The sequence below is a fragment of the Argopecten irradians genome, chromosome 14 (genome assembly GCF_041381155.1).
Source record: "Argopecten irradians isolate NY chromosome 14, Ai_NY, whole genome shotgun sequence".
NCBI lineage: Eukaryota > Metazoa > Mollusca > Bivalvia > Pectinida > Pectinidae > Argopecten > Argopecten irradians.
Genome location: NC_091147.1, coordinates 5,888,583 through 5,913,171, shown reverse-complemented (window position 1 = coordinate 5,913,171; position 24,589 = coordinate 5,888,583). Strand labels below are relative to the sequence as shown.

General features: G+C 34.6%; 1 protein-coding gene across 1 annotated transcript; it reads left to right on the top strand.

Moving 5' to 3' along the window:
• Positions 1-3,257: 3,257 nt before the first annotated feature.
• LOC138308335 (uncharacterized) lies at positions 3,258-24,252 on the top strand. The gene is made up of 8 exons (XM_069249326.1): positions 3,258-3,476; positions 4,590-4,702; positions 5,076-5,432; positions 13,055-13,262; positions 15,065-15,183; positions 17,713-17,859; positions 19,167-19,340; positions 19,770-24,252. Exons 2-8 carry the CDS (start codon positions 4,621-4,623, stop codon positions 20,198-20,200), a joined length of 1,518 nt encoding a protein of 505 aa, XP_069105427.1. The 5' UTR covers positions 3,258-3,476; positions 4,590-4,620; the 3' UTR covers positions 20,201-24,252.
• Positions 24,253-24,589: the final 337 nt, after the last annotated feature.

The following is a 24,589-nucleotide window of genomic DNA, read 5'->3' as shown; positions in this document are numbered from 1 at the left end:
ATGGCTTGTCTCCAAAAAGAAAGCAGTTCTAAAGTAACATTGAAATCTAATGATTAAACATAGCGTCGTCTTACCTCAGTATATCGACTACATATTAATCTGTATTCTAGAAAAACAAAATGTATCTTTCGATCTCACCACATAAAGTGGGTATTACGTTTTGTTTCCCTTTTTTTCCTTTGCAAATAGATGACTATTCAGAGAGTTGCATCCCATTCGTAATCGTGCATGATATATTTGGCTCTTGCGGATGTCCAAACTGTAACAGACAAAGATTTTCTGTGAATGATGATTCAATGAATAGCTTTTCAATACTAATAAGCTTTTGTTGCGCCTGTAATTATTCTAGTTGTTTCAATTTCATCATTTTCAATGTATTACTATATAATACGGATTTTGTGGATTATCTCATAGTCCAGTGGAATTCCAGTTTGAATTTTGGCAGTGTGTTCCAGTATCGAGTTAGAATTTTAAAAATCGCATAAGATTTAGTTTTTGGCAGACTTTTGGACATCCTCGATACTCCAGAGGTTACTATCACTGACGCTATATACACAACTGGACTATCTCATAGTCCAATGGAATTAAGTTTGAATTTGGGCAAAATTTTGAACATCCTCCATACTCTGATTATTATCGTAATAATTGATCTGAAAACGCTGATTCACCAACATATCTAGGTCTTCGCCAAGTTAATATATACATATACCTAACAATAATGAAATCTAACGTTGAGGTTGTAGGCCTATTTTCAGTGAACTGAGTACGTTCATTCACTGGTTGTGTCAGATTATATTTAATTTCTCACATAGCTGGCCATGTAAGATAGAGTTGTCCCATGAAAGACAGCTATGTAAGATTAATAAAATCTTATCCCGAGGGTTGAGATCTCCTGTCTCACCCCAAAGAGGGTGAATGATTCTTTTTCTCTTACCCCGTGTACCATTTTGTGTCTCTAATAAACGTATCACTTATATATAAATGCAAGCGAGGATGACGTGACCTCAATGAATCGCCGTCTTCCTGACGTCATGATACTGTTGTCGTGACGTCAGACAATTGTTGAGCACGGGCAAAGATCTCGTGTAGCTTGTCTTTACCCTAGGGTGAGATAGAAAAAAATCTCACACCGGTAAAACTGTGGATATTCCTGTCTGGGGTACGAGATTAATAAAATCTGTTACCTGTAAGTGAACGAGATCGGGTTATCTCAGTCGAGGGCTAAGATTTTGTAACATAATCCCAACCGAGGCGTTAAATCTATCTTACATAGCCGTGACGTCACAATTGAAAAACAATGAGATGACGTCATATCACGGCAAAGTTGACGTAATTTTTCATCCATTTCGATTGATTTGTCGGATTTCTTTACCATTTAATTTGTTTAATTTGCTTTTAAAACCGTTTTACCTAAGATTTCTTGTTTATATTTTTAATATAAACCAAACTTTGATGAGCTCTTTCGAATGGCGTTCTTATTTTTTAAAATCGATCAATTATTTAAGAAGTTAAGCTTTTGTCACAAAATGGCTTCCTCACTTTTCGTGCAAGTAATTCGACACGCAATGTGAGAAAATAACTCTTTCATATGTAAATTATGTAGAAAAGATTTTCCATCCTCGTGTACATAATTTTGGGTCAGAAACCTCGGCAAGCCTCGGTTCTAACCCAAAATTCTGTACCCTCGGGTGGAATAGTTCTAACCTACATATGTGCATATAAAAGAGTCATATGATAATAGTCAATTGTCAATAATAGACAAATATAGCATTCTGATGAGGTTGATACGTGGTTATATCGACCATAGACAAAATATTAACCGATATCGTAGTCCGAGGTTGATTTTTTTCCTTCGGTTGATATAACTGTATGTGTTAACGGAAATTAAAATGCTATAATTGTTTAATTATTTTTCTGTGAGTTTTATTTTTTTTATAATTAAAATTTTCAATCTAATTAAGCATCACATTCTAAATTCTTCATGATAATGATTTCAATCTTATAAATTTTTAACATTAATTAAACACTCGAGATCAGTGGATTAGTCTCTATCATTAGACTTTATATTTTATTCATTTTTCTTTTGCATAATATATCTATGAATATAAAGCAAAAAAATCTAATAATATATTAGAATAGAATTACTTTATGATATACATGTATGCATGTTTATATATATTATTTAGCGGGCTATCAATGGATATGCTTCATTCTTTCCTGGATAGGGAGTCTGTAAAATGTCCCGAAGAGAATAATTATGCTATTTTTATACCCATACACTTTTTATCACGATAAAGGTTTGTAAACGAAATTGTAATCACAATTTAAATTTAAGCGTAAAAGGTTTAGGTCATATTTTTTTGTTGTGGGCTTAAGTTATTACGTTAACAGTATTACTGAAGGGAAGTAACTCTATGTCCGTACTACCCGTGTGTGTAAAGTGAGTTATTTCCCCTGATTATTTTACAAAATGATTTTACTTTTTAATAAAATAAAATAAATATTGAAAATAATTATTAAATCTTATTTTATAATTATTATAATTATAATTCTGTATATAATCAATAGCTCTGAAATGATTTTAGAACAAAGCAATCATAATCAATATATTATTTTTATATTGAAAAATGACTTATATAACAAGAAAAATTACGTATACACATATTCCAACATTTTACGTCAGAAGAAGTTTAATTGTTTTTTGAGGTAGGTCTGGGTCTTGTATCCAGTCGAACCTGCCAAATATAAATAGTTGAAAAGTAGTCACCCTTTGCCCTTGAGACTAATATGCACTTTCCCGAAAGATTAACTTTTAACGGGTAAAGAATGATTATACCATTCGATTAACTTTAATTCTATTTAACACATTGAAATGTGAAACTACATGAATCGAGATGACAGACATAAAAACAATGTACGAAGTGCATGCACATGAGTTGTAGATACATGTATACTGTAATTGAATGTTGTGATCATCTTTCAGTTGTTATATAAATGTCTTATCATGACTTACAATTGTAATTGCAGATTTTGTCTTTCAACAATTTTGTATATCATTGTTGGAGTGGCATCTGAACTTTTGTTCGTCACAAGGTACAACAAAAAAATGTATCTCTTTACACAGAGAATCACAAGATGTTTAAAACATGTACACTTGACATAGCATTTATAAAAAGCATCGATGTATTCCGGGTTGTACATTTAACACAATCAGAACTCCTCGGGACTGTAGCTTGATTCGTACTGTCTACTTTCGTTTTGCATTCCCCAAACGCGTGGGATGTGCAAATCTTTCGGGAAAACCCATTTCTCATTGATACAGGAACAATGCTTAAAAAGACCGAGGCAGAGGGCACCAAGACTGCAAATTTCCATTTGATTCCAGTAGAACCAGTGTACAATGTTGTGTAGAGATAAAAACGGAAAAAAAAAACATTTAGTAGCCTATCAGACCAGGAAGTGTGATACAGGGTTGTGTAAGTAGATCCACTACGCATACTTATATTATTTAGCAGACGGTATTGACCTAGTATATGTATGTAAGTAGGATACAATAGCCCAACTTTATAGTCTAGCGATAATAAGTAGATTGACATACATTTAGAAGGGATTCAAAACAACTAACCCTGACTGGTTTCAATTAGAATTGATTTTTGATGTGCAAATTTCATATTCTACATGAAGTTGCACTTCAGTGTATTTACAGCAAATCTTGAATATATACATTAGAATTATTCTAATAGGGAATGGAAACAAGTGCTTTTAAAGATCACCATAAAGGTTTGTCAATGTACGTGTAGATTTAATGACTACAAACTTTAATCATTTAAAAAAAAAAAGATAAATAAAATAGGTTGTTTAAATCAAATCTAATAATAGATATAGCTTATTTCTATTAACCTTTGAACAAAATATTAAAAAGCAACGTACAGGGCAAAATGTTCTGAAATAAATCTGTGGTGATTGTTGTTATTGAATTTCAACACATGTACGGTTATCTAGACAGATATATCTGTACATTATTGTTTGTTGTTAGATTCAATAAAGTTATCCATTTTAAGCCATGATGATTCGTTCATCATCATCTGCCATCTGCTGTGCTTTGTCCGTAATTCTTTTTCACATTTTGAACTTCTTCTCTAGTTTTACCAATGATTACTTAATTTGTTTTTAAAGGAAAAGCAGCATAAAAAGTGTAGTTATTTATAAAATCACTCAAAAACCATTGATTTGTCTAAAATCGATATAAAGATGGATACTATATGGTCTTTGGTCACTAAATTGAAAAAAAAACATCATTACATGTGTAATTTTAAATTCCATTTCCTCGTCAGCTGGTACTGAGGTTGTCAGTTGTTCATTAAGGCCCATTGGGCATTAGGTAGTGACACATTTGACCTTGAAATGAAGTACAGTATCTCATTAACATTCTAGGAAGCAATCAAACACATGCATGCTTCCAGCAATATGACTTTGCTCTGGATCATGACAATTAACTGAAGAAATATATAATAGTTGAGACTTGTTAACTTAAAGAAACAACCCACTTATTTGTTTGAATTTATTCACTCAGTTGATTTCAATTACAGCATGTTATGATGGTGTTAGCCACTGAAGGAGATGAAGAGTTGTGTGAGCAGTGTCTGTCTCGCTGTTGTGTACAGCATCATCCACAGTGTGTCGCCATTACTACAGTGTCAAGGTCAGGCTAAGACGATTGTGATCAAGAGTTTAATAGTACATTGTGTATGACTACATACATGTACTAAATATTTAGATCTTGTGAAAAGCAGATAACAACATGTATATATCCAGAATAGGTTTTACATACTCCTACAAATTTAGAGGTTTAGCATGACAAGAAACTTTTGACACATTATATGTTGTGTCTATATAATATGACATTGCTTGTCGGAAGTTTTTCAACATTACTTCAATCTGACAACAGATCCAATGGAGTTCTCGTTCAGATATACAGATGTATAGGCACATATGATGCTGTTCTTATAAAGTAAAGTCAATATACGATCCCAATAACACTGATAAAACAATTTCCATTGTCAATTCTATTTCAGATCAGTGGAGTTATAACTCATACTCCTCCAAACCTTGTAAGATAGTACAGAAGACAGGTTTAGCAGTCAATCTGTACTGTGATGTGGATTCCTCTACCTTCACCACAATTTCCTGGTACTACAAACTCCGGGGCACATGGGTTCCCATTGTAAAGGAAGATAGTCTGAATTGGGAGCCAACGGTCTATCTGAGCCTGGACAAGAAAAATCTGACCCTCCTGAAAACGTACATTGATTACTATTTAGAGGATGGGGGAAACTACTTCAGTGATTACAGTAATCCTAATGGCACCTACAAGTGTAAAGCCAGTGGAAAATCTGTATCTGTTACACGAACCATGGAACTGGAGTTGTATGGTAAGTAGAACAATGGAAATGGAGTTGTATGGTAAGTAGAACCATAGAACTGGAGTTGTATGGTAAGTAAAACCATTGGGCCACAGTGCCCGAGAGGTTAAGATGTCCCGACATATTACCCCAAGCCATCCAACTCTGGGATGAGAGTTACAATCCCATGTGGGGCAGTTGCCAGGTACTGAGGTGGTTTTTCTCTGGGTACTCCGACTTTCCTCCAACAACAAACCTGGCACATCCTTACATGACACTTGCTGTAAATACGACGTTAAACTAATAAAACCAAAAGTAAAAACATAGAACTGGAATGTATTGTACATATGTAAGTAGAACCATAGAACTGGAGTTATATTGTACATACAAAAATGTATATAAGTAGAACCATAAAACTGGAGTTCTATGGTACATATGTAAGTAGAACCATAGAACTGGAGTTGTATGGTACATATGTACGTAGAACCATAGAACTGGAGTTGTATTGTACATATGTAAGTAGAACCATAGAAATGGAGTTGTATTGTACATATGTAAGTAAAACCATAAAACTGGAGTTGTATTGTACATATGTAAGTAGAACCATAAAACTGGAGTTGTATGGTACATATGTAAGTAGAACCATAGAACTGGAGTTGTGTGGTACATATGTAAGTAGAACCATAGAACTGGAGTTGTGTGATACATATGTAAGTAGAACCATAAAACTGGAGTTGTATTATACATATGTAAGTAGAACCATAGAACTGGAGTTGTATGGTACATATGTAAGTAGAACCATAGAACTGGAGTTGTATGGTACATATGTAAGTAGAACCATAGAACTGGAGTTGTATTGTACATATGTAAGTAGAACCATAGAACTGGAGTTGTATGGTACATATGTAAGTAGAACCATAGAACTGGAGTTGTATGGTACATATGTGAGTAGAACCATAGAACTGGAGTTGTATGGTACATATGTAAGTAGAACCATAGAACTGGAGTTGTATTGTACATATATAAGTAGAACCATAGAACTGGAGTTGTATGGTACATATGTAAGTAGAACCATAGAACTGGAGTTGTATGATACATATGTAAGTAGAACCATAGAACTGGAGTTTTGTGGTGCATATGTAAGTAGAACCATAGAGCTGGAGTTGTATGGTACATATGTAAGTAGAACCATAAAACTGGAGTTGTATGGTACATATGTAAGTAGAACCATAGAACTGGAGTTGTGTGGTACATATGTAAGTAGAACCATAGAACTGGAGTTGTATGGTACATATGTAAGCAGAACCATAGAACTGGAGTTGTATGGTACATATGTAAGTAGAACCATATAACTGGAATTGTGTGGTGCATATGTAAGTAGAACCATACAACTGGAGTTGTATCCAGTACATATGTAAGTAGAACCATAGAAATGGAGTTGTGTGTTCATATGTAAGTAGAACCATAAAACTGGAGTTGTATGTTACATATATAAATAGAACGATAAAACTCGAGTTGTATGGTACATATGTAAATAGAACCATAGAACTGGAGTTGTATGGTACATATGTAAGTAAGACTATAGAAATAGAGTTGTGTGGTACATATGTGAGTAGTACCATAGAACTGGAGTTGTATGGTACATATGTAAGCAGAACCATACAACTGGAGTTGTATGGTACATATGTAAGTAGAACCATAGAACTGGAGTTGTATGGTACATATGTAAGTAGAACCATACAACTCTATGGTACATAAGTGAGTAGTACCATATAACTGGAGTTGTATGGTACATGTGTAAATAGAACCATAGAATTGGAGTTGTATGGTTCATATGTAAGTAGAACCATATAACTGGAGTTGTATGGTACATATGTGAGTAGAACCATAGAGCTGGAGTTGTATGGTACATATGTAAGTAGAACCATAGAACTGGAGTTGTATGGTACATATGTAAGTAGAACCATAGAGCTGGAGTTGTATGGTTCATATGTAAGTAGAACCATAGAGCTGGAGTTGTATGGTACATATGTGAGTAGAAACATAGAACTGGAGTTGTATGGTTCATATGTAAGTAGAACCATAGAGCTGGAGTTGTATGGTACATATGTGAGTAGAACCATAGAGCTGGAGTTGTATGGTACATAAGTGAGTAGAACCATAGAACTGGAGTTGTATGGTTCATATGTAAGTAGTACCATATAACTGGAGTTGTATGGTTCATATGTAAGTAGAACCATAGAGCTGGAGTTGTATGGTACATATGTGAGTAGAACCATAGAGCTGGAGTTGTATGGTACATATGTAAGTAGAACCATAGAACTGGAGTTTTGTGGTGCATATGTAAGTAGAACCATAGAACTGGAGTTGTGTGGTACATATGTAAGTAGAACCATAGAACTGGAGTTATGTGATACATATGTAAGTAGAACCATAAAACTGGAGTTGTATTATACATATGTAAGTAGAACCATAGAACTGGAGTTGTATGGTACATATGTAAGTAGAACCATAGAACTGGAGTTGTATGGTACATATGTAAGTAGAACCATAGAACTGGAGTTGTATGGTACATATGTAAGTAGAACCATAGATCTGGAGTTGTATTGTACATATGTAAGTAGAACCATAGAACTGGAGTTGTATGGTACATATGTAAGTAGAACCATAGAACTGGAGTTGTATGGTACATATGTGAGTAGAACCATAGAACTGGAGTTGTATGGTACATATGAAAGTAGAACCATAGAACTGGAGTTGTATTGTACATATATAAGTAGAACCATAGAACTGGAGTTGTATGGTACATATGTAAGTAGAACCATAGAACTGGAGTTGTATGATACATATGTAAGTAGAACCATAGAACTGGAGTTTTGTGGTGCATATGTAAGTAGAACCATAGAGCTGGAGTTGTATGGTACATATGTAAGTAGAACCATAAAACTGGAGTTGTATGGTACATATGTAAGTAGAACCATAGAACTGGAGTTGTGTGGTACATATGTAAGTAGAACCATAGAACTGGAGTTGTATGGTACATATGTAAGCAGAACCATAGAACTGGAGTTGTATGGTACATATGTAAGTAGAACCATATAACTGGAATTGTGTGGTGCATATGTAAGTAGAACCTTACAACTGGAGTTGTATCCAGTACAAATGTAAGTAGAACCATAGAAATGGAGTTGTGTGGTACATATGTAAGTAGAACCATAAAACTGGAGTTGTATGTTACATATATAAATAGAACGATAAAACTCGAGTTGTATGGTACATATGTAAATAGAACCATAGAACTGGAGTTGTATGGTACATATGTAAGTAAGACTATAGAAATAGAGTTGTGTGGTACATATGTGAGTAGTACCATAGAACTGGAGTTGTATGGTACATATGTAAGCAGAACCATACAACTGGAGTTGTATGGTACATATGTAAGTAGAACCATAGAACTGGAGTTGTATGGTACATATGTAAGTAGAACCATACAACTCTATGGTACATAAGTGAGTAGTACCATATAACTGGAGTTGTATGGTACATGTGTAAATAGAACCATAGAACTGGAGTTGTATGGTTCATATGTAAGTAGAACCATATAACTGGAGTTGTATGGTACATATGTGAGTAGAACCATAGAGCTGGAGTTGTATGGTACATATGTAAGTAGAACCATAGAACTGGAGTTGTATGGTACATATGTAAGTAGAACCATAGAGCTGGAGTTGTATGGTTCATATGTAAGTAGAACCATAGAGCTGGAGTTGTATGGTACATATGTGAGTAGAAACATAGAACTGGAGTTGTATGGTTCATATGTAAGTAGAACCATAGAGCTGGAGTTGTATGGTACATATGTGAGTAGAACCATAGAGCTGGAGTTGTATGGTACATAAGTGAGTAGAACCATAGAACTGGAGTTGTATGGTTCATATGTAAGTAGTACCATATAACTGGAGTTGTATGGTTCATATGTAAGTAGAACCATAGAGCTGGAGTTGTATGGTACATATGTGAGTAGAACCATAGAGCTGGAGTTGTATGGTACATATGTAAGTAGAACCATAGAACTGGAGTTTTGTGGTGCATATGTAAGTAGAACCATAGAGCTGGAGTTGTGTGGTACATATGTAAGTAAAACCATAGAACTGGAGTTGTATTGTACATATGTAAGTAGAGCCATAGAACTGGAGTTGTATGGTACATATGTAAGTAGAACCATAGAACTGGAGTTGCATGGTACATATGTAAGTAGAACCATAGAACTGGAGTTGTATGGTACATATGTAAGTAGAACCATAGAACTGGAGTTGTATGGTACATATGTAAATAGAACCATAGAACTGGAGTTGTATGGTACATATGTAAGTAGAACCAAACAAACCAAGCAAACAATCTCTTGGTAAGGTTCTTATTTTGTCAAATTATATCATATTAATTGATGAAAATTAAAATTATATATTATTATGTCCCCCAAACGAATAGCAGTTGAGACTGCTTGTTTTACACATGTTCATAGCAATTTAACTGTCGAAAACAGATATATCTAGATTTAATATCCCATAAAAAGTTACATAATATAAGACAACGATCGAGAGCATCGTTGGTAGCGATAGGCCAATGACGTCTCCTTGCAGGCGGTGTATGGGATTTGTAAATTATTTAGTCTAGATGAAATAAATGATTATTCTTATTACTGGTTTATGTAAATAATGAATGTACTTGCAATATTTTCAACGTTGGACATTTTTGTTTTGCTATAATTAATAGCGATACTGCTATCGTTTGTGCGATGAGATGAGATGAGGAGGTTTTGCCGAGTCATCTCGGTTTTCCCTGTGGACACCAAAATAAAACTTGTATTGTAAGATATTGACCGTGTATTCCGTTTATCCTGCAACTTTTTCATTATACAAACATAAGATGGCATTCAAAACGAAAGCAAATTGCTTGTTATTTACACGCTTCTTTGATGATCAAGAAAAGATGCATTCACAAAACCAAATGAGTAGGTACTCCTTTTTACTACCGCGGGAAATATGTAAGCGACGTCATTCCGGTGGTTGTGACGTCACTGTTTGGCGGGACTGACTGCCGTTTCATTCACTCCTACTAAAAGTGACGTCACTGGAATGTTCGGGATCAAGTCATCAAATTTAGAAATTGAATCAAACGAAAGAAATTAAACATTTATTTACTGACATAGTAATATTTTCCTATTGCAACTATTACAGGAAATTCTTATTATCCGGTATCAAGTTCTGTGTCCGACCTAATGTCGATATTAGAGCTGAAAATGCATTGTTTCTTGATATCGTTCCGCTTCTTTTGATGACTTTAAATTCGTAAAATGAACTTTACCCGCGAAAGGCGTCAGAACGCTTGTTTTCAACGGGAAACACCGTAGTGAAAAAGACCTTCCAAGTATGGCAAAAGTGAATATTTGAATCAGGGAAATAGGGGCACAAAAAGTCAATTTTCTCCAAAAGTAAGCAAGTTACACTAGGCCTACATTAATTTTGCTGGAACACTTAAAAAATCGTTCTGATTTCAGAACAATTGGAATTATGAAGAAACTTCTTACGGTATTTTTATTATTATTATTATATATAATGTAAGTTAATTATTCTTTTTATTATTATTTTTATTCTTATTTCTTCCACTTTCTTCCGCCGCGCGGGTTTCCGCAGCTTTTCTCAGAAACTGCTGGGCTGATGATCATGAAACTTGGTAGACAGACTCTATAGGGTGTGGGGTGGTGCATAAAGGGTTTTTTTCGGGACCGGAAGTCCAAGATGGCCGCCAGGGCCCATTTCCTGTTTTCAGGTTTCGGTCTCCAATCTCAATGAAAATTGGTCTATAGGGGTTTTAAGGGATGGCGAACATCATGAAAACATTTTCGTGAAGATTTTTGGTATTCCAAGATGGCTGCTGGCCCACTTCCTGTTTTCAGGTTTCGGTCTCCGATCTCAAAGAAAATTGGTCTGTAGGGGTTTTAAGGGATGGCGAACAACATGCAAACAATTTTGTGAAGATTTTAGTATTCCAAGATGGCCGCTGGCCCACTTCCTGTTTTCAGATTTTGGTCTTCGATCTCAATGAAAATTGGTCTATAGGGGTTTTAAGGGATGGTGAACATCATGAAAACATTTTCGTGAAGATTTTTGGTATTCCAACATGGCTGCTGGCCCACTTCCTGTTTTCAGGTTTTGGTCTCCGATCTCAAAGAAAATTGGTCTGTAGGGGTTTAAGGGATGGCGAACAACATGCAAACATTTTTGTGAAGATTTTAGTATTCCAAGATGGCCGCTGGCCCACTTCCTGTTTTCAGGTTTCGGTCTTCTATCTCAATGAAAATTGGTCTATAGAGGTTTAAAGGGATGGCGAACAACATGCAAACATTTTTGTTAAGATTTTGGTAATCCAAGATGGCCGCTGGCCCACTTCCTGTTTTCAGGTTTCGGTCTCCGATCTCAAAGAAAATTGGTATGTAGGGGTTTTAAGGGATGGCGAACAACATGCAAACATTTTCGTAAAGATTTTAGTATTCCAAGATGGCCGCTGGCCCACTTCCTGTTTTCAGGTTTCGGTCTTCTATCTCAATGAAAATTTGTATATGGGGGTTTTAAGGGATGGCGAACAACATGCAAACATTTTTGTAAAGATTTTGGTATTCAAAGATGGCCGCTGGCCCACTTCCTGTTTTCAGGTTTCGGTCCCCAATCTCAATGAAAATTGGTCTATAGGATTATTTAGGGATGGCGAAGAACATGCAAACGTTTTCGAAAAGATTTTGGTATTCCAAGATGGCCGCTGGCTCATTTCCTGTTCATCAGGTTTCGATCTCCGATCTCAATGAAAATTGGTCTACAGAGGTCTTAAGGGATGGTGAACAACATAAAGAGATTTTCATAAAGATTTTTGGTATTCCAAGATGGCCGCTGGACTAACTTCCTTTTTTATATTTTGGTCTCTGATTTCAATAAAAATTAGAATATAGGGGTATTAAGGGATACTGATCAATATGATAAACAATTTATAAGATTGTCGCTGGGCCAACTTTCTGTTTTCAATTTTTCGTCAGCAATTCATTGAAAATTGGTAAATGGGGGTTTTAACTTAAAATTTACGCAGGTACAAGGCATGACCAGGTCCTGTGTCATGACCACCGAGTTATGTAAGTTATATACATTTTAGGAGAACCTGAATTACTATATAAAAGTACATCAAAATTCTCACAAGATGTCCATATACACTGTGCAACTGCATTCTTGATTTGTTGCAATTGGGGATGCGTTTGGGGGACTATGTAATGGTGTCCATTACAATCAGTACTTGTTTTCTTTGAGATTATTCTGTTTCTATTGACTGTTTGTATAATACTTAATCACTTTCATCAATTATTACCAAACATTTTCTCTCTTATTTTCACTAGATTTTTCTCAAAGTGACGCCATGTTTATGAGTCTCCTTTGATTTAAATACTGACCTTGTCATTTTCAGTACAATATTTAATCATTACTATGATAAAGACTATTCATTTGAATTACATTGACAGCAAATTCTATAGTCAGTTGTTTTTAAAATTCAAAGTAATTAATTTAAGACCAAGTGTTATATATATATATATATATATATATATTATACAGAATGTTCTAAAGGGGAGAATGTGCGTGTTCATACCACGAAAACCGTGCTCACAGATTTGGGTCGGACTGTGAATAGTTCATGCGTGGCAGATTATGGATGTGAACATTCCGAGCCCTTCACAGCTGACTGGTATTTACGGTTGGGGAATAATTACACAAAGGTTTCCGATCTGGAAGGGACCAGGTACCATGTAGAATCTGTTATCAGGTGAGTACTGAGAACTGACATCCCTGCTAAGGGAGCATAGTTATAGCAATACCAAGCCTCAAAATAAAATGGTACATAATGTTTTTAACCACATCCATCCAATCAAAGCTAATGCCCATCCTGTCCTTTCTCATCATCTCTCTTGGAGGCACTTGTTTAATTATTTTTTTATCCTTTGAGTGTAAGACAGGGAAATCTTAACCTAAGTAGTATGATACTTACGTTGTCATACATAAGACAATTTAAGCATCATGCTTAATTTGACAACTTACCATATCAACCGTATTTGGCGGCCATCCCGTATAAGCGCCCTTCCCTCTAAGACGCCCTTCCCTCTATAAGTAACCCTCTCATTGTCTGAAGGAGTTAAGTCATACATCCCATCCCATAATTTAAACAATGTTTTAAAACTCACAGTCTGTATAAAGCTTGGTATAAAATCACAATTTTATCCCAAATGACATGATTTTTACGACGTCCTTCCTCCTCTCTCCTCTGTTACAATTTGTTAAGCCTAACTGCATTGAATATGGTATAAGAATCCTAGCCCAATGGTTTAGATTTACATTTTCTCTTACCCCAGACAGGGATATCCACAGTTTTACCGGTGTGAGATTTTTCTCTCTCACCCTAGGGTAAAGACAAGCTACACGAGATTATGGCACGTGCTCAACAATGGTATGACGTCACGACAACAGTATCATGACGTTCCGGTAATAGTATTATAACGTCACGACAACAATGAAATGACGTCACGAGACGGCGACTCATTGAGGTCACGTCATCCTCGCTTGCATAAGTGACACATTTATGAGAGACATTAAGCGGTGCAAGGGGTAATAGGGCAAAGCTTTGTGTTTGACAACTTAAGAATCCTACCCCTCGGATTGAGATTCTCTTGTCTCACCCCAAAGAGGGTGAAAGATTCTATTAGTCTCACTCTCAAGAGAGTAAATAGTTGCTTGTGAATTAATTAAACTGTTCATTTTCTGAGGTATTTACAGTTGACATTGCATATAGATACCAGAGTTTTTACCAGACTTTTGTAGGGTCCCGTGAAAGGACCCATTCTCAAATTAAAAATAGCACTGTATTTTCCAAAATTCAGTCAATGTTTTCCCAATAGTGGTAAAATTTAGTTAAAATCCCCAAATATTGTTAAAAGCTACAAAAATAATATCAATATCGTGTAAAATTTGAAGGCACTTCGCAAAGATCATATATTTTTTCCAGAACTTTTCAAAATTATAAAAATATTATTAAAGTTATACTTTTTATATTTTCCCAATTTTGAAAAAACACCAATGACATTTTCCTAATTCTTGCTTAGGGTCCTTTTCCCAAAATGGCTGGCAAAAACCATGGATACATGGCAATGTTAACTGCATGATGTGATGTACATAGATTTAAATGTTAATATCGTGACATGATGGTACTGTAGTGTTGATATAATGTTATATAACTGTTCTGTGCATGCAAGCTGTAAGGCCCTCACCAGAAGTGCAGATATCTTTGTCAGTTTAAGGTTAGAACATGTTAGTGTTGTACAGTGAAACCTGCCTATAGTGACAAACCCAGTATAAAGACCGTTTGTTTTAATTTTTGATATTTTAACCACTTTGGATCCAGAATGGTAAATTTCCAACACAATTTGACATGTAGGCTGTATAAAGACTATTTGGCTTTTAAAGATTAATTTGTCTTAGTCCTTTGGTTGGTCTTTACAGACAAGTTTGACTGGACATCTGTTTATTTGAGTATTAAGTCATAAACTTTCAACTTATTATTATTTTCTTTTGCAGTAATGCAGGGCGGTATATTACTACTAAGCTGAGGATACGCGACATACAGAAGGGAGATTTCGGAGATAACTTTGTGTGCATTGTGGCAGATACCAGATACCCACTACACATCAGAAGAGGTAAAAGATAACGTTACTCATTCACTGCTGAAATTTCACAATGAACTGGTCTAGTTTGTCTTCAGGGGTGATGGAGTTAAAATTCAAGGTACAAACTTGATTGTCTCCCTTTACCTACCTGATCGGCCTTTTTCATAATACTAAATGAGAACATAAGCAAACGAAAGGCTTTTCTGTCGGAGAACTCAAATCTTAATTCCATAGTTACACAGAATAATTGCATAAACAGAGTGACAAATCATTTTGAATGAAAAGAAGTAAGACAAAGAAGTTTTAAGGTCATTCGTGGTCAGGCCTCAAAGCCAAAGATGACATGGAGAGCACTTATAGGGTTTGGGGTGCTTTCAGAGTTAACATAATTTCATTTCTTTTAAAGAAAGGCAAGTGAGTTTATGCTATGGTGCAGCGTCCGCCGTCTGTCCGTCGTATGGCCGTCCGTCTGTCCTTCCGTCCGGCGTCAACTTTTCCATTTAAACAACTTCTTCTCCAAAACTTGGAGACCTAGAGTTCTGAAATTTGACTTATAGCATGCTGAGTTGAAGGACTACCTAGCTTGTTCAAATGCATGACCTTGACTTTCATTCAAGGTCACAAGGGTCAAATAGGCTAAAATCTTTAAACAACTTCTTTTTAATAACCAAGAGGCCTAGGAACCTGATATTAGGCCTGTGACATACTGGGATAGAGGGCCACCAAGTTTGTTCAAATGAATGACCTTGACCTTTATTCAAGGTCACGGGCCAAATAGGCTAAAATCTTTAAACGACTTCTTCATAAAAACCAAAGAGCCTAGGGACCTGATATTAGGCTTGTGGCATGCTGGAACCAAGGGCTACCAAGTTTGTTCAAATGAATGAACTTGACCTTCACTCAAGGTAGGGGTCAAATAGGTGAAAATCTTTAACAGACTTCTTCTAAATAACCAAGAGGCCTATAGACCTGAAATTGGGCCTGTGACATGCTGGGATGACGGGCTACCAAGTTTGTTCAAATGAATGACCTTGACCTTCATTTAAGGTCACAGGGGTCAAATAGGCTGAAATATCTTGTTAAGACTTCTGCTTCATAACCAAGAGGCGTAGAGACCCGATTTTTGGCATTGTAAATGCTGGGATGAAGGACATAAAGCTTGTTTAATACAAATGCATGACCTTGACTTTCATTCAAGGTCACAAGGGTCATATAGGCTAAAATCTTTAAACGACTTTTTTTAATAAAACCAAGAGGCCTAGGAACCTGATATTAGGCCTGTGACATACTGGGATAGAGGGCTACCAAGTTTGTTCAAATGAATGACCTTGACTTTCATTTAAGGTCACAGGGATCAAAAAGGCTATAATCTTTAAATGACTTCTTAATAACCAAGAGGACTAGAGACCTAATGGGCATGTGGCATGCTGGGATGGAGGGCTACCAAGTTTGTTCAAATGAATGACCTTGACCTTTATTCAAGATCACAGGGGTCAAAAAGGCTAAAATCTTTAAATGACTTCATCTTAATAACCAAGAGGCCTAGGGACCTGATATATTGAGTCTGTGGCATGCTGGGATCAAGGCTACAAAGTTTGTTCAAATGACTGACCTTGACTTCCATTCAAGGTCACAGGGGTCAAATAGGCTATAAACTTTAAACAACTTCTCCTTCGTAACCAAGAGGGCTAGATACCTGATATTAGGCATGTGGCATGCTGGAATAAATGAATACCAAGTTTGTTCAAATAAATGACCTTGACATTCATTCAAGGTCACAGGGGTCAAATAGATGAAAATCTTTAAACAACTTCCTAATAACCAAGAGGCCTAGGGACCTGATATTGGGCCTGTGGTATGCTGGGATGAAGGACTACAATGTTTGCTCAAATGAATGACCTTAACTTCCATTCAAGGTCAGAGGGGTCAAAAAGGCTAAAATCTTTAACAGACTTCTTCTTAACAACCAAAAGGCATGGGGACCTGATATTGGGCCTGTGGCATGCTGGGATCAAGGGCTACCAAGTTTGTTCAAAAGAATGACCTTGACCTTCATTCAAGGTCACAGGGGTCAAATAGGCTAAAATCTTTAAACGACTTCTTTTTAATAACCAAGAGGCAAAGAGGCCTCTGATGTTCTTAGGGAAGATATAAATTCGTATTTACTCTATTTGTTAAGTATGAACCATGTATGATTTCAAGATTGCAGGTGCGCGATTCGGGCCCATTGGGCCCTTGTTTGCTTTATTTTTTATGTTAAACTCCAAATTGTGTTGCTTTTAAAAAGATAGGCATATAAATAGAAGACTGCGATTTCAGATTTTTGTATACTCAGTAAAATTGTTTTTGACGATTAGTCTTTGCCACATTAAATAGATTCATGTTATTTTTTTCTGAAATGATAAACACAAATAATGTAGCCTTATGTCCGTGTAATTATCAAATTTTTTAAGTATAATATATTCTGTTCTTATCTGTATCACACTTGTATGTAATGGTATGATGGTTGTTTCTTAATCACATTGGTTAAACAAATTACCGTACTATATACTGTTGCAGTTGACGTGGTAAAGAGAGAACTTCCATTCCCGGTGATATTCATTGCTGTTCCTTTGCTGTTTCTGGTGATTGTTGTCATAGCTGTTTTCATTATGAGATGTTACCACAGGACCATCAGACTTTATGTCAATTCACATTATTTTCACGGTAAATACCCTATACATGTACTGATCATAGCCAGTTATATTCAAGGTTAGATGTTTTGCAATTATATCATTACAATGTACAATATAAAAAATTACAAAGCTAGATTTTAACACATTTTTATTAAAGGACCGCTTTCACGAACAATGGGCCCACAAAACAATTTTATTAAAACTAAATGTTATATGCAGGAACATTAATGCAAGCCCTTGGGATACGTTTAAAAAATCCAAAAGGTCCCAGGGGCCTGTCCTATGGCCAAATTAAAATTGCCCTGTAGAGGTGTATGACAGGGTTCCCTTTTTGATCCAAAACGATATCAAAATCATGTTTTATGTCATCAAACTCTATTCTTTTCTATGTATAAATAATTACATATTATGATTAGAAATATGTCAATTATTGCAAATGGGATTCAACCACTTCCAGCTTGAGTGAACCAAAAAATATTATCTAAAAAGTTGGCTCATTACCTGTAGAAAGTATTGTGAAAATTTGAGAAAATCGTGGACCGGTAAATTTGTCGTTTAAAGGTCTTAGTGAGGCAAAGTCTATTTTTAACAATACTACACCAAGGTTGCACCACAGCCCTTTTCAATCATAAAATTAAGATAACAAAGAAAGTGATTACCGTATCTTATTTAATGCTCATTTTTCACATTAAATATAAAGCCCAATCTGATTGTATTACCTATATATTGTAGAATAATCAAAGTACTGAATCACAATTACGAAGTATTTCAGAATTTTAGGGCGTCAACATTCACTTTTATAAGCTAGATTATGATTGCAACTGAATTTTCAGAAATATTCATATTTTTTACAGCAGAAAGACATATAAGATCTAGATATATCTGTTTTCGACAGTTATATTTCTCTGAACATGTGTATGAACATCAGAACAACATAAAATAAGCAGTTTCAACTGATATTCCGAGACCGTAAAATGTAATCTTAGTCACCTCAGCTAAAGGACAGGGGCACGCATATTATGACAGAAACGTTTACTAATAAATTGATACGCATGTCATTTTAAGTATTGGAGATCTTTTGATATGCACGTGTATATTATGACGTTTTAAATGGCTGCTCGTATCATTTTTTATGAAAAATGAGTAATGTTTTTACATAATTTTTATTGTATATTGTAAAAATTTGGTTAGCTTTTTATTAATATAATTATTATTATATATGTGATATGTGGATGAACACACAGATGTTACCTAAGAAGTCAATGATATATAATGTAAATATCGGTTAGCTTGTAACTGTACAGAATTCCTAATTACTGATTTTTGCTATGATTGCAGATCCAACAAAAGTATACAACAATAAGCTATTAATACATTTTGATGATGAGGAAATGATCAATAAAGATGGCATCTGTGAGGATCGTGAGCTAGCATTGGAGATAGCAAACGAATTCATAGAGCAATATGAAGTGTCAACATCCTTAGATTTTGATCTTTGTCAGCCAGGGCAAGGTAGGGCATTATGGACAACGATATCATAGTACATTTTATATCATATAGGGTTTTCTAAATTATTGTGCCTATTCTTAGTATAAATGTAAATGTTTCACCTTTGTGCTAATTTGATTTCAGGATTAATTGTTGCATTTAATATACTATTGGTGACTTGTGAGGTAGTAGTAGAGAAATTAAAAATAGTTTAGAGGTTATAATTAATTGTTCAAAGTAGTCGAGATGACCATGACAACACATCGGGTCATTAGGACTGAGAGGAATCGGAGTGTGAGAAAGTGTCTGAGTTGTTGATGGACAATAGTTCAAGGCTCATTTCAAATAATTAAGTGTATGTATATTTATCCCCCGCTTTCCCTTATAATGCAGGAAGTACTTACATGTAATATGAATAACATGTACTATCATTTTACTTTTTTTCGGTTCCAGCGGAATGCCATAGTCCATTTAAAGGTTTCAGCACTCATTTCGTAATTCTTCCTGACTTTTCTAATGGAAAGCGCTTCAGAGAGATTGATTCTCGTGTGTCGTGTTCATACAAAAATGACGATATTTCACTGAGATACCTGACAATTATTGACAGGAACGAGAAAGTACCAGCTGCACTGAAAAACGCATTTTTACTTTCCAAGTTATTAGTGCATGTTAAACGACCTGAAAAAGAGGCCACGGAAAAACAGAAAGATTTATTTTACAAAACTTTGAAGAACAGGACATCTCCGCGACCTGACGAAAAGGAGACTGATAATAAACCTATATGTGTGACATGTGGATGGTGTTGCTGCAACAGAGAGAAAAATCTCCAAGTCAATGTTGGAGATGGTGCCAAGTTGATTGAAATGGAACGCGGGGAAATATGAAAAGATAGCTTCCCACATATTTGTACTCAATTTTCACTTTCCTTAACATAATATTGTTTTGATATTAGACGAAATCTCAAGAATTATTATAATGGCATGTTGTCAGTCGTCGTTCGTCGTGTATCCGGAAATGATTTATATATTCGACTTCCTCTCAAAATAAATGAGATTTTGCACAAACCTTTTAAGACTAATCAAGATTGTGAATTATTTGGTCCAAAACCCAGGGGGCTGTGGGAGAAGCCTTAAGGGGTACATGTAAAATTGAATGAAATTTCAAAAATCTTCTTCAGAATCCGGTACAAAACTATGAATTCATGGTCCTGGGGTGTCAGACTTTTCCTTGAGGAGGGGGTCAAATTTATAATTTATACAGGAAAACACATTTATGAGCATCATTTGCTTAATTTTCATCGGAAATGGGTAAAACTTGTCAATGACTATAATTATTAGTTGAAGATAACATTTTAACCTCATATCCTTATACCCAGAGGGATGGGGGTAAAGGGCTAAAACTTCAAAAATTTCTGAATTTACAGATGTAATGGAATTAAATACTTTTCATTGATTAAAAAGTCAAATTGATAAAGTCGCTGACTGACTTCAAGAGTCTGATGGGCTAGTATATAGTGTTTATACGTCTTTGTTTTCATTTTGTATCCGTACTTAGGTGACCTTGAGTTTTTTCATACATGCATCAAACTTATCAAGTAAGTCTTGAGTATAAATATTTTGTAATTTATTTCATCCGATGAAATGCCTTATTACTTTGTCCATATGATCAGTACACACTTGCTACTAAAATAATGCTGTTTGATTGACCATTTAAGCATTGATGTCACTATTTTTTAACTTCATCGGGTTATGAAAGAAATTTTGTTTGGACACTTTGTGAATCCGCGTAGCGGATTCTCACAAAAGATATAATGCTTATAATTAATTTTGCAGACTAATTGGCGATATGATATATGTTTAAACGTACGATTCTATTGATTTCCCAATTGATTGTTTTTACTAAATCAATACCCAACATCGACGTCTCTATTGTGACGTCATGGATACGTCGGGTTTTCGCACCATTCTCAGATTTTTTCTTCATAGTATATGAAGAAAAATTATCCGCCAATCAGAAAGTCGGATTTAGTATGAAAACAAATAAAAATCAATCATTATTAGGTAAACACAAGTAAATGCCAATTTCTGTCCAAATCACAATTCACTACGTTTGCTAATGCGCTGTTGGTGCTGTATTATATATGACAGGATAGGATATCTTCTTCCCTAGATTTTACAGCCATAGCCATTTCTTTTATAATCAGGTTGATATACCTTTAGTTGTATATTATATATATGTATATTGGGCATTACATATGTAATTTATTTAAAACAATATTTTTTCTATTGTTTTATTTTGTCAGTCATTTAACTGATTGGACTAAAATGTTTTGTTCGTTTCTATATAGGAGACAGTTTTGATAGGTTGTTTTATTTCTAAAATCATAGACAGGAGTTTAAGATTAATACATGTAATAATTTTGTTATCGTTTTTTTTTTAATTTCTATATACAAAGACCAAGGTCTACAATGATCCTTGACAAAAAAGGACCATAATGATTATGCAAAGTATATCCAAGAACAGATTCTCAAATGAAATCCCCCCTTTCACCTTTCACCACCACCACACCCTGAATTATAAAAATAATGAAAAGGGAAGCATCTTGTGGTTATATTTAGCACCGAATGGGAACCTTTACTTAACCTCAGAGGGTCACATGGTATGGTGACGGAGATAAATCTGTCAAAAATATGACCTAAATTTTCCAACGCTGTTGATAGAAGGATTAGAGGACATATCATTGAGTTACACAAAATAACAAAGGACATCCATGATAAAGAGTCGTGTACTTTCTTAAAATTATGGAATAATGTTACAACTACCCCTTGGTAGGCATAGTAGCAGAGAAAATACAACAATGATATTCCCACAGTAATCAAGGAAACTTTTATTTAGTAACTATTTCAAAACAACAGCGAAGCTGTGGAACATTCTACCCGAAGATTTTGTTTCATCACCATACCTTAACTGCTTAAAAATAGACTGGATAATACATGAAAAAATCAGTATATACTATTTGACTGTAAAAGGCTGCCATAACCGGGATATGAACTTTACCATTTTAATTATAAATCTATATCTTTGGTGAAGAGGAACTAATTAGGCCATGTACTGGATATTTTTAAAATTTTAAATATTTTAAATGACAATAGAAGAAACTAATAATGTAGTCAGGTTTAGCGGACTACTGTGACATAGGAAGTATTTATCTTAAATGAACCAAAATCCACATAGCATGCTAAACATCAATGTCAGGCTATCAATGTTTGAAAAATGAAAGTGTTTTGATCTAGTTATATAGGTAATCACGAGATTAAGATACCAAAGTCCCCTTTTACAATCATGCAATAGGCACAATTCTGACATCCTACTGGTAGTACAGGGGGTGCCTGGAATTCTTTAAATAATTAACAGACTTAAATAACGGAACAGCCCACATCAACTTTTATAACGCTTATAATTAAATGTGACCTATGGAAATCTTAAGATGTAAGCATCATAACTAGGTCATGTCAAGATCAAAATGTAGCACTTAGCATCAATAGTGTGTTATAGAATGAAAGTTTGAAACTATTGTTTTTAATTATGAAATAGAACAAATACTTAATAGGTCACTGGGATCTACGTTTTAAATTTTCCATCTGCTTTCTGAACTCAATTTCACGTCCCATGATTTGCAAGCAAATAATTCAAATATAATATTTCTTCTGAAATATTTATACATATACAATGCATATAATTATAATTAGGACGTAAACAATGAAAACATCATTATTGACCATTTTGTTCCTAACATTACCATAAGCGCAAATAAAATTGAATGTTGTGACTGACATACAATATGCAGTTGACCCAAAGTAATCTTCATGAAAAATATTTTGCTTATCATAAAACGGCCCAACATGATACCCCTCCTTTGAGAATATAGTTTTTTTTTCATTTGATAATCTAATTCAATTATATACTGTAAACAAACGGTTTTTTTTTTACATATTTTATTTATCTATTTTTTGGATAAAATACAAAACTATTTATTGGTAGTGTCTGTGTATATTAAATTTTAACTCAAATATTAAGTTTTATTTATGTACGTGTGTGTTTAACTCTAACTAACAGATTTGGCAGTAATTGATCTTTTAACTAACATGTTTGATTTGATCACTTTTGTATATCATTAACCGCAATGTTATAGTGGTATAGTTTCAAAAAAAAAATTATCGGGAAAACCTGATAAAATCCAGGAAAAACAATTCCAAGAATTTAAAAAAAATCGTTCATAACATTAAACTACGTGTAACTGTTACTTTTAATGTGTTATGATTGTATAATGTAGACAAGAAGTTTGAATTTTGTTTCCACAATTTTGAATGAGACATTGTTGACCTGCGCCACAATCTGAATGTGACTCGTACAAATTTATTGTATGGTTTATAAAGTACTATTGTATTGTGTCACAGAAATGTCTTACATGTGTGTTTTGTAATGATAATACAAAGAAAGTATAACTCAAAACTCATATTAAAACATAAGTGTGGAACACTGGTCATATCAAACCATGGTACAATGTTAAACTTTATGCCTAGTATGCAAAATCATATTTAAACGATCCACTGAAAAATAGTTAGTCAAGGGAAAATACATTTTCATTCTCTATTTTATATGGTTCTGGTCTGTGGTACCATGGACTTTGGACAGTTCCAACACTCTGTAGGATAGAAGAGAGATTGCTCAACCATTATTAATTAATGGCAGTTCGTGGTTTCGACAAATTCGCCAATATTCCATGTAACGTTCTGATTGTTCCATACATACAAGATACACTGGTCAAAACGTCGTGGTGTGACGGAGCTCAAAAACAAATCAAAGGAAATATTTTTGATCGTTGAACTTTTATACGTATTGTGTTTTATTTTTTTTATTAAACCCATGAACAATCTGTGATCTGTTTTGTATTTTGTTGGATTCATAATCACACAATCATATACCTGCCTGTGCATTATGCTAACAATTAGTGAAAGAACTAAGGATTAGTAACTTAATCTGTACTTGATTTTAATAACTATGGTATACTGCCAGATAAACTTTATTCGTGAATACGACAGCCTCGTCATCTTGGCTTTTTTAGTCTCGCACCAAAATAAACCATGTATTCGAATTCATTATATACCAAGTGGCTAGTTTTGTAATAGTTATTAATGGTACTTGCGATAAGGATCCCTCTCCTATATGTCGGAGCAGTTGAACAATATTTATTGACATTTTATTCATCGCAT

Bases quoted from the DNA above. Each gene is read 5' to 3' on its own strand.
- LOC138308335 (XM_069249326.1), top strand. From the start codon at position 4,621: ATGAAGAGTTGTGTGAGCAGTGTCTGTCTCGCTGTTGTGTACAGCATC. The intron at 15,184-17,712 runs GTAAAAGATAAC...ATACTGTTGCAG, and splicing joins CCCACTACACATCAGAAGAG to TTGACGTGGTAAAGAGAGAA. The intron at 17,860-19,166 runs GTAAATACCCTA...CTATGATTGCAG, and splicing joins CAATTCACATTATTTTCACG to ATCCAACAAAAGTATACAAC.